Raw genomic sequence first — 11,973 nt, forward strand, 5'->3', positions numbered from 1 at the left:
CTATAGGGTCTCTATGGGGTCAATATGGGATCCTGGTCTCTATAGGGTCTCTATGGGGCCAGTATGGGATCCTGATCTCTATAGGGTCTCTATGGGGTCAATATGGGATCCTGGGCTCTATAGGGTCTCTATGGGGTCAATATGGGATCCTGATCCCTATAGGGTCTCTATGGGGTCTCTATGGGGTCTCTATGGGATCCTGGTCTCTATAGGGTCTCTATGGGGTCTCTATGGGGTCTCTATGGGATCCTGGTCTCTATAGGGTCTCTATGGGGTCTCTATGGGATCCTGGGCTCTATAGGGTCTCTATGGGGTCTCTATGGGATCCTGATCTCTATAGGGTCTCTATTGGGTCAATATGGGATCCTGATCTCTATAGGGTCTCTATGGGGTCAATATGGGATCCTGATCTCTATAGGGTCTCTATGGGGTCAATATGGGATCCTGGTCTCTATAGGGTCTCTATGGGGTCAATATGAGATCCTGATCTCTATAGGGCCGCATTTGGGGTCTCTATGGGGTCAATATGGGATCCTGATCTCTATAGGGTCTCTATGGGGTCTCTATGGGGTCTCTATGAGGACTCTACGGGATCCTGGGCTCTATAGGGTCTCTATGGGGTCTCTATGGGGTCAATATGGGATCCTGGGCTCTATAGGGTCTCTATGGGGTCAATATGGGGTCTCTATGGGGTCTCTATGGGATCCTGGGCTCTATAGGGTCTCTATGGGGTCTCTATGGGGTCAATATGGGATCCTGGGCTCTATAGGGTCTCTATGGGGTCAATATTGGATCCTGGTATCCCCCAAATCAAATCAAATCCCCCCAAAACCCCATAAGTCCAGCACTTTATTTGGGGTTGTTTCCCCCTATTTATGGGGTTCCTGTTTATAGGGTCAGTTCCCCCCCCCCCCATTCAATCCTCATGGGGCAGCGTCAGCCTTTTAGGGTCGTAGTAATTGGGGTCAATGAGGGGCAGCCCCCGACGTTCCCGATCCCGAATGAGACGTTCGGCCTCACGGCGCGACCACAGCTGTAACCTATAGGGGAACATATAGGATATATAGGGGGTGACCCTATAAATGGCCCCAAATCTCCTGTATATAACCCTATATAACCCCATATAACCCCATATCTCCCCATATAACCCCATATCCCCCCCTATAATCCCCCAAACCCTCCCCCATACCCCATATAACCCCATATAACCCCATATCCCCCCCATATAATCCCATATAACCTCCTATAACCCCATATCCCCCCATATACCCCCATATAACCCCATATCTCCCCATATAACCCCATATCCCCCCCTATAATCCCCCCAACCCCCCCCCCTATACCCCATATAACCCCATATAACCCCATATCCCCCCCATATAACCCTATATAACCCCATATAACCCCATATAACCCCATATTCCCCCGTATAACCCCATATCCCCCCATAACCCCCCCTATACCCCCATGTCTCCCCATATTCTCCCATATCCCCCCCATATAACCCCATATGCCCCCCATATCCCCCCATATAACCCTATATTCCCCCATATCCCCCCATATAACCCTATATAACCCCATATACCCCCATATAACCCCATATAACCCCATATAACCCCATATATCCCCTATATAACCCCATATCCCCCCATATAACCCCATATAACCCCATATAACCCCATATCCCCCCATATAACCCCATATAACCCCATATAACCCCATATCCCCCCATATCCCCCCATATAACCCCATATCCCCCCATATAACCCCATATAACCCCATATAACCCCATATAACCCCATATAACCCCATATAACCCCATATCCCCCCACATAACCCCATATCCCCCCATATAACCCCATATAACCCCATATCCCCCATATAACCCCATATAACCCCATATCCCCCCATATACCCCCATATAACCCCATATATCCCCTATATAACCCCATATAACCCCATATAACCCCATATAACCCCATATAACCCCATATCCCCCCATATAACCCCATATCCCCCCCATATAATCCTATATTCCCCCATATAACCCTATATAACCCTATATAACCCCATACACCCCATACCCTCCGTCAGGCAGGTAACGCAGGAAGGCCGCTCCCAGCACCAAGGCCAGCGACACCCCGGCCACGAACACGGCGCGAGCGTTGGCCAGGTCGGCAGCGGGATCCGTATAGAAACCGTGGAGATCGGGGTGCTATAGGGAGATATATGGGGTTATATGGGGTTATATGGGGTTATATGGGGTTATATGGGGGGATATGGGGTTATATGGGGGGATATGGGGTTATATGGGGGGATATGGGGTTATATGGGGTTATATGGGGTTATATGGGGGGATATGGGGTTATATGGGGTTATATGGGGTTATATGGGGTTATATGGGGTTATATGGGGGGATATGGGGTTATATGGGGTTATATGGGGTTATATGGGGTTATATGGGGTTATATGGGGTTATATGGGGTTATATGGGGTTATATGGGGGGATATGGGGTTATATGGGGTTATATGGGGTTATATGGGGGGATATGGGGTTATATAGGGGATATATGGGGTTATATGGGGTTATATGGGGTTATATGGGGGGATATGGGGGGATATGGGGTTATATGGGGTTATATGGGGGGATATGGGGTTATATGGGGGGGATATGGGATTATATGGGGTTATATGGGGGGATATGGGGTTATATGGGGTTATATGGGGGGTTATGGGGTTATATGGGGTTATATGGAGAGATATATGGGGTTATATGAGGTTATATGGGGTTATATGGGGTTACATGGGGAGATATGGGGTTATATGGGGTTATATGGGGTTATATAGGGGATATATGGGGTTATATGGGGGGATATGGGGTTATATGGGGTTATATGGGGTTATATGGGGTTATATGGGGTTACATGGGGAGATATGGGGTTATATGGGGTTATATGGGGTTATATAGGGGATATATGGGGTTATATGGGGGGATATGGGGGAGATATGGGGTTATATGGGGTTATATGGGGTTATATGGGGTTATGTGGGGTTATATGGGGGGATATGGGGGGATATGGGGTTATATGGGGTTATATGGGGTTATATGGGGTTACATGGGGAGATATGGGGTTATATGGGGTTATATGGGGTTATATAGGGGATATATGGGGTTATATGGGGGGATATGGGGGAGATATGGGGTTATATGGGGTTATATGGGGTTATATGGGGTTATGTGGGGTTATATGGGGGGATATGGGGGGATATGGGGTTATATGGGGTTATATGGGGTTATATGGGGTTATATGGGGTTATATGGGGATATATGGGGTTATATGGGGTTATAGGGGGGGATATGGGGTTATATGGGGTTATATAGGGGATATATGGGGTTATATGGGGTTATATAGGGGATATATGGGGTTATATAGGGTTATATGGGGTTATATAGGGGATATATGGGGTTATAAGGGGTTATATAGGGGATATATGGGGTTATATAGGGGATATATGGGGTTATATGGGGGGATATGGGGTTATATGCGGTTATATGGGGTTATATGGGGTTATGTGGGGGTTATGGGGTTATATGGGGGAGATATGGGGTTATATAGGGTTATAGGGGGGGATATGGGGTTATATGGGGTTATATGGGGGGATATGGGGTTATATGGGGAGATATGGGGTTATATGGGGTTATATGGGGGGATATGGGGAGTATATGGGGTTATATGGGGTTATATGGGGTTATATGGGGGGATATGGGGAGGATATGGGGTTATATGGGGTTATATGGGGTTATATGGGGTTACATGGGGTTATATGGGGTATATGGGGTTATTTGGGGGGATATGGGGTTATATGGGGTTATATGGGGTTATATGGGGTTATATGGGGGTATATGGGGGGATATGGGGTTATATGGGGTTATATGGGGTTATATGGGGTTATATGGGGTTATATGGGGATATATGGGGTTATATGGGGTTATATGGGGTTATATGGGGTTATATGGGGTTACATGGGGTTATATGGGGTTATATGGGGTTATATGGGGATATATGGGGTTATATGGGGTTATATGGGGTTATATGGGGTTATATGGGGGTATATGGGGGGATATGGAAGGATATGGGGTTATATGGCGTTATATGGGGTTATATGGGGGGATCTGGGGAGATATGGGGTTATATGGGGGGGGATATGGGGGAGATAGGGGGTTATAGGGGGTTATATGGGGGGATATGGGGTTATATCGGGTTATAGGGGGGGATATGGGGGAATATGAGGTTATATGGGGTTAGATGGGGAGATATGGGGTTATATGGGGGGAGATATGGGGTTATATGGGGGATATGGGGTTATGTGGGGTTATATGGGGATATATGGGGTTATATGAGGGGATATGGGGATATAGGGGTTATAGTGGAGATATAGGGGATACGCTGGGGATATGGGGAGATAGGGGCCCCGTTAGGCCCCGCCCCCTGATTACCATATTTTACTCCCATCAGCCAATCACAACACAGACCCCTCCAACCCCTCCCATTAAGCCCCGCCCCTCGCTTTGTCCCCGCCCCCTCATTACCATACACACTTCCCACCAGCCAATCACAACACAGACTCCCCGTTAGGCCCCGCCCCTTCTCTCTGGCCCCTCCCCTTCGCTTTGGCCCCACCCCCTCATTACCATATCCTCTTCCCTCAGCCAATCACATCGCAGTCCATCCCCTCACCGATAAGCCCCGCCCCCTCGCTCTGGCCCCGCCCCCTCATTACCATATCAACTCCCCACCAGCCAATCACAACACAGACCCCCCCCCCGTTAGGCCCCGCCCCCCTACTCTGGCCCCTCCCTTTCGCTTTGTCCCCGCCCCCTCATTACCATACCCACATCCCCCATCCAATCACATCGCATACCCCCCCGTTAGGCCCCGCCCCTTTTCCCTTTAGGCCCCGCCCACCTTCCGCTGCGCTTCCTCCCACGTTTCCTCCTTCCGGTTTGCTCCGATCACTTCCGGGGTCGTTACGACGGCTCCGGTTCCGGCGCTTCTCCCCCTCGTTCCCATCGTTGTCCTCAACGACCGGATCGCTTTCCACAACGCCGCCATCTTGAAACCGGAAATCCCTCCCACTGCACTTCCGGTGCCTCCCAGTCGTCATTGCGAGGCTTAGACTCCTCCCCTTTTTTCCATTCCGCCAATCAGAGCGAGGCTTCCGAGCGCTCAGCCAATAGAAACGCAGAGCGGGCGCGAAGTCCCGCCCCCTCGCCACTTTAGTCCCGCCTCTCTCTCTGTCGACCAATCAGCGAGCTCCCTCGCGGCGCTCAGCCAATAGCGATCCAGCTTTCCAGCTTTAAGTCCCGCCCCCTCCCCGTTAGGCCCCACCCACTTCTCGCCCCGCCCCTTTTGGTCCCTTCAACCAATCAACGCCTCGCATCTCCTGACTGACGTCGCAGCCGACCAATAGGAGCTCGGAGGGGGCGGAGAAGAAGGGGCTGAGCGGCCTCAAGGAGGAGCCGCCATTTTGAAGCGGGGAGAAACGGCGGCGGCGGCGGGAAACGGACCGAGGTGGGAAAATGAACCGGGGTCAATGGGGGGAGCGTGGGAACGGGAACGAGCGATTCTGATTGGTTGGTTCGGGGGGAAGGGGCGGGGCTTAAAGGGGGCTGGGGGAGGCTTTGTATGGTAATGAGGTAGGCGTGGTTTGTATGCTAATGAGGTGGGCGTGGCGTCTATGCTAATGAGGTGGGTGTGGCTTGTATGGAAGCTGGGGGTCGCGTGCTAATGGGGTGGGCGTGGCTTCTATGCTAATGAGGTGGGTGTGGTCTCTGTGTGGGGTAGGCGTGGTTTGTATGCTAATGAGGTGGGCGTGGCTTCTATGCTAATGAGGTGGGTGTGGTCTCTGTGGGGGTGGGCGTGGTCTGTATGCTAATGAGGTGGGCGTGGCCTCTATATGCTAATGAGGTGGGTGCTGTCGGTGTGTTGGTGGGCTTGCATGCTAATGAGATGGGCGTGGCTTTTATATGCTAATACAGTGTGTGTGGTCTATGGTAGTTGGGGTGGGCGTGGTTCGTATGCTAATGAGGTGGGCGTGACTTGTATGCTAATGAGGTGGGTGCGGTCTATGTGTTGGTTGGGTGGGCGTTGCTTATATGCTAATGAGGTGGGCGTGGGTTCTATGCTAATGAGGTGGGTGTGGCCTGTGTGGTGGGTAGGTGTGCGTTTGTGTGTATGCTAATGAGGTGGGCGTTGTTTCTATGCTAATGAGGTGGGTGCAGTCTGTATGGTAGTTTGGGTGGGCGTTGTTTATATGCTAATGAGGTGGGCGTGACTTCTATGCTAATGAGGTGGGCGTGGTCCGTGTGTGGTGGGGTGAACGTGGTTTGTATGCTAATGAGGTGGGCGTGGTGTCTATGCTAATGAGGTGGGTGTGGTCTGTGTGTGGCGGGGTGGGCGCGGCATATATGCTAATGAGGTGGGCGTGGCCCGTATGCAAATAAAGGTGGGCAAAGTCTGTATGCTAATGAAGGTGGGTGTGGTTTTGTATGGCAATGAGGTGGGCGGGGCTTTTATGGTAATTGTTGTCTGTATGCTAATGAAGGAGGGCGTGGCTTGCATGGTAATGAGGTGGGCGGGGCTTATATGGTAATTGTTGACTGTATGCTAATGAAGGTGGGCGTGGTTTGCATGGTAATGAGGTGGGCGGGGCTTGATGGAGTGCGGCACGTGGCAGCTCTTGGCCTATGGGGCTCAGCCCAGTCCATCCCAGTCCATCCCAATATGATCCCAGTACGATCCCAGTCCCATACTAGTCCCATCCCATTCCATCCCATTCCATCCCAGTATGATCCCATTCCATCCCAGTTCCATCCCATTCCATCCCAGTTCCATCCCATTCCCTACCAGTCCATCCCAGTCCCATCCCAGTCCCATCCCATTCCATCCCAGTATGATCCCAGTCCATCCCAATCCCTCCCAGTGCATCCCAGTTCATCCCAGTTTATCCCAGTGCCACTCTATTGCCTTCCCAGTTAATCCCAGTCCATCCCATTCCCATCCCAGTCCATCCCATTCCATCCCAGTTCATCCCAGTCCATCCCAGTCCATCCCAGTCCATCCCATTCCATCCCAGTTCATCCCAGTCCATCCCAGTTTATCCCAGTGCCACTCTATTGCCTTCCCAGTCCATCCCAGTTCCATCCCAGTCCATCCCAATCCATCCCATTCCATCCCATTCCCTCCCAGTCCATCCCAGTCCATCCCAATCCATCCCAATCCTTCTCAGTCCCATCCCAGTTCCATCCCATTCCATCCCAGTATGATCCCATTCCATCCCATTCCATCCCATTCCATCCCATTCCATCCCATTCCCATCCCATTCCATCCCATTCCCATCCCAGTCCATCCCATTCCCATCCCCAGTTCCATCCCAGTCCCATCCCAGTTCCATCCCATTCCATCCCAGTTCCATCCCATTCCATCCCATTCCATCCCAGTTCATCCCAGTCCATCCCAGTCCATCCCAGTTCCATCCCATTCCATCCCAGTATGATCCCAGTCCATCCCAGTTTATCCCAGTCCCATACTGGTCCCATCCCAATCCATCCCAGTCCATCCCAGTTTATCCCATTCCATCCCAGTCCATCCCAGTCCATCCCAGTATGATCCCAGTCCCTCCCAGTCCATCCCAGTCCATCCCATTCCCTCCCAGTTCCATCCCAATCCATCCCAGTCCATCCCAGTCCATCCCAGTCCATCCCATTCCATCCCATTCCATCCCAGTCCATCCCAATCCATTCCAGTCCCATACTGGTCCCATCCCAGTCCATCCCAGTATGATCCCAGTATGATCCCAGTACGATCCCAGTCCATCCCAGTTTATCCCAGCGCCCCCAAGTATGATCCCAGTCCATCCCATCCCATCCCAGTCCATCCCAGTCCCTCCCATTCCATCCCAGTCCCATCCCAGTCCCATCCCAGTCCCATCCCAGTCCCATCCCAGTCCCATCCCAGTCCCTCCCATTCCATCCTAGTCCCATACTGGTGCCATACTGGTCCCATCCCAGTCCCATCCGTCTCCATCTCTCTCTGTTTCCTTCCCAGTTCCTCCCAGTCCCCGTGTCACCCGACTGGCAGCGGCGTCAGACATGGAGTATGAACGAAGGTGGGGGGGGGACCCTAAAATGGGGGGGAAGACCCTAAATATGGGCTGGGGGGGGGGGGGGGGCAGAAAATGGGGGGACACCCTTAAAATGGGGGTGGGGGGACCCTAAAAGTGGGGCTGGGGGACCCTAAAATGGGGGGGGGGGACACAACCCTAAAGGTTGTGGGGGGGGTCCCTATAATGAATGAGAGACCCCATAGATGGGGGGGGGGGGTCCTATAGGGGAAGAGAGACCCCATAGATGGGGGGGGGGTCCCTATAATGAATGAGAGACCCCATAGATGGGGGGGGGGGGGTCCTATAGGGAAAGAGAGACCCCATAGATGGGGGGGGGGGGTCCTATAGGGAAAGAGAGACCCCATAGATGGGGGGGGGGTCCCTATAATGAATGAGAGACCCCATAGATGGGGGGGGTCCCTATAATGAATGAGAGACCCCATAGATGGGGGGGGTCCCTATAATGAATGAGAGACCCCATAGATGGGGGAGGTCCCTATAGGGATAGAGAGACCCCATAGGTGGGGGGGGGTCCCTATAGGGAAAGAGAGACCCCATAGTTGGGGGGGGGTCCCTATAGGGAAAGAGAGACCCCATAGTTGGGGGGGGGGTCCCTATAATGAATGAGAGACCCCATAGATGGGGGGGGGGGTCCCTATAATGAATGGGAGACCCCATAGATGGGGTGGGGGTCCTATAGGGAAAGAGAGACCCCATAGTTGGGGGGGGGGGTCCCTATAATGAATGAGAGACCCCATAGATGGGGGGGGGGTCCCTGTAATGAATGAGAGACCCCATAGTTGGGGGGGGGGGGGATCCTATAGGGAAAGAGAGACCCCATAGATGGGGGGGGGTCCCTATAGGGAAAGAGAGACCCCATAGATGGGGGGGGATCCTATAGGGGAAGAGAGACCCCATAGATGGGGGTTGGGGTCCTATAGGGAAAGAGAGACCCCATAGATGGGGGGGGGTCCCTATAATGAATGAGAGACCCCATAGTTGGGGGGGTCCCTATAATGAATGAGAGACCCCATAGATGGGGGGGGGGATCCTATAGGGAAAGAGAGACCCCATAGTTGGGGGGGGGGGGGGGTCCCCTATAGGGGAAGAGAGACCCCATAGATGGGGGGGGTCCCTATAATGAATGAGAGACCCCATAGATGGGGGGGGGTCCCTATAGGGAAAGAGAGACCCCATAGATGGGGGGGGGTCCCTATAATGAATGAGAGACCCCATAGTTGGGGGGGGGGGTCCCCATAATGAATGAGAGACCCCATAGATGGGGGGGGGGTCCCTATAATGAATGAGAGACCCCATAGATGGGGGGGTCCCTATAATGAATGAGAGACCCCATAGATGGTGGGGGGTCCTATAGGGAAAGAGAGACCCCATAGATGGGGGGGGGTCCCTATAGGGAAAGAGAGACCCCATAGATGGGGGGGGGTCCCTATAATGAATGAGAGACCCCATAGATGGGGGGGGGTCCCTATAGGGGAAGAGAGACCCCATAGATGGGGGGGGGGGTCCTATAGGGAAAGAGAGACCCCATAGATGGGGGGGGTCCCTATAGGGGAAGAGAGACCCCATAGATGGGGGGGGGGTCCCTATAATGAATGAGAGACCCCATAAATGGGGGGGGGTCCCTATAATGAATGAGAGACCCCATAGATGGGGGGGGGGGTCCCTATAGGGAAAGAGAGACCCCATAGATGGGGGGGGTCCCTATAGGGGAAGAGAGACCCCATAGATGGGGGGGGGGGTCCTATAGGGGAAGAGAGACCCCATAGTTGGGGGGGGGGTCCTATAGGGGAAGAGAGACCCCATAGTTGGGGGGGGGTCCTATAGGGGAAGAGAGACCCCATAGATGGGGGGGGGTCCCTATAATGAATGAGAGACCCCATAGATGGGGGGGGGGTCCCTATAGGTTATGGGGAGGGGGTGATGGGGGCTTATAGGGGGGTCCCCATTTAAAGCCCCCCCCCCTTTATTTCCCCTATAGGGGCGGCCGTGGGGACCGGACGGGTCGTTATGGGGCAGCCCCCCCCCCCGAAAGCCCCCCAGGTGTGGGGGGGTCCCGCAGCCAACGGGATCACGACTATCGAGATATGGATTATCGGGGTTATGGGGACCCCCAGATGGAGCCCAAAGCACAGCGGGGACCCCCACACAGGTCGGACCCCATTAATCCCCCCCATATCCCCCCATATCCCCCCATATCCCCCTATATCCCCCCATATCCCCCCCATATCCCCCCATATCCCCCTATATCCCCCCATATCCCCTTTATATCCCCCTATATCCCCCCATATCCCCCCATATCCCCCTATATCCCCCCATAGGACCACCATAGCCCCCCATAGAACCCCCATAAGATGCCTTAGGACCCCCATATCCCCCCATATCCCCTTTATATCCCCCCATATCCCCCCATATCCCCTTTATATCCCCCCATATCCCCCTATACCCCCCATATCCCCCTATATCCCCCCATATCCTTTATATCCCCCCTTATAACCCCCCATATCCCCCCCATCACCCCCCATATCCCCCCATATCCCCCCTATATCCCCCCATATCCCCCTATATCCCCCCTATATCCCCCCATATCCCCCTATATCCCCCCTATATCCCCCCATATCCCCCTATATCCCCCCATATCCCCCCATATCCGCCCATATCGCCCTATATCCCCCCATATCCCCCTATATGCCCCATAGAACCCCCATAGACCCCCATATCCCCTCATATCCCCCTAGAGCCCCCCATAGGACCCCCATAAAATGCCTTAAAACCCCCATATCCCCCCATATCCCCCATATCCCACCATATCCCCCCATATCCCCCTATATCCCCCCATATCCCCCCATATCCCCCTATATGCCCCATAGAACCCCCATAGACCCCCATAGGACCCCCATATCCCCCTAGAGCCCCCCATAGGACCCCCATAAGATGCCTTAGGACGCCCATATCCCGCCATATCCCCCTATATCCCCCCATATCCCCCATATCCCCCATATCCCCCTATATCCCCCCATATCCCCCATATCCCCCATATCCCCCCATATCCCCCCATATCCCCCCCATATCCCTTCCTATATCCCCCTATATCCCCCTATATCCCCCCATATCCCCCCATATCCGCCCATATCCCCCTATATCCCCCCATATCCCCCCATATCCCCCCATATCCCCCTATATCCCCCCATATCCCCCCATATCCCCCTATATCCCCCCATATCCCCCCATATCCCCCCATATCCCCCTATATCCCCCCATATCCCCCCATATCCCCCCATATCCCCCCATATCCCCTTTATATCCCCTTTATATCCCCCCATATCCCCACATATCTCCCCTATATCCCCCCATATCCCCCCATATCCCCCCATATCCCCCTATATCCCCCTATATCCCCCTATATGCCCCATAGAACCCCCATAGACCCCCATAGGACCCCCATATCCCCTAGAGCCCCCCATAGGGACCCCCATAAGATGCCTTAAAATTCCCATATCCCCCCATATCCCCCCATATCCCCCCATATCCCCCCATATCCCCCTATATCCCCCCATATCCCCCATATCCCCCCATATCCCCCCATATCCCCCTATATCCCCCCATATCCCCCCATACCCCCTATATCCCCCCTTATAACCCCCCATATCCCCCCATATCCCCCTATATCCCCCATATCCCCCTATATCCCCCTATATCCCCCATATCCCCCATATCCCCCATATCCCCCATATCCCCCCATATCCCCCTATATCCCCCCATATCTCCCCCTATATCTCCCCCTCTCCT

The 11,973-nt window shown here is 53.5% G+C and overlaps 1 protein-coding gene and 1 long non-coding RNA gene across 2 annotated transcripts; one reads left to right on the top strand and one right to left on the bottom strand.

Moving 5' to 3' along the window:
- Positions 1 to 836: 836 nt before the first annotated feature.
- LOC146751054 (NADH dehydrogenase [ubiquinone] 1 beta subcomplex subunit 11, mitochondrial-like) lies at positions 837 to 5,139 on the bottom strand. Its single transcript, XM_085535711.1, has 3 exons — positions 4,968 to 5,139; positions 2,085 to 2,215; positions 837 to 1,040 (listed from the first exon to the last, which is right to left on the bottom strand). Exons 1-3 carry the CDS (start codon positions 5,112 to 5,114, stop codon positions 917 to 919), a joined length of 402 nt encoding a protein of 133 aa, XP_085391837.1. The 5' UTR covers positions 5,115 to 5,139; the 3' UTR covers positions 837 to 916.
- Positions 5,140 to 5,416: 277 nt separating this feature from the next.
- LOC146751055 (uncharacterized) lies at positions 5,417 to 10,313 on the top strand. The gene is made up of 3 exons (XR_014941953.1): positions 5,417 to 5,573; positions 8,109 to 8,169; positions 10,166 to 10,313. It is a non-coding gene; the product is annotated as an uncharacterized LOC146751055 (long non-coding RNA).
- The last annotated feature ends 1,660 nt before the right edge of the window (positions 10,314 to 11,973 follow it).

The sequence above is a fragment of the Coturnix japonica genome, unplaced genomic scaffold, assembly GCF_054131305.1.
Source record: "Coturnix japonica strain WE unplaced genomic scaffold, WE-NBRP24 Scf158, whole genome shotgun sequence".
Taxonomy (NCBI): Eukaryota; Metazoa; Chordata; class Aves; order Galliformes; family Phasianidae; genus Coturnix; species Coturnix japonica.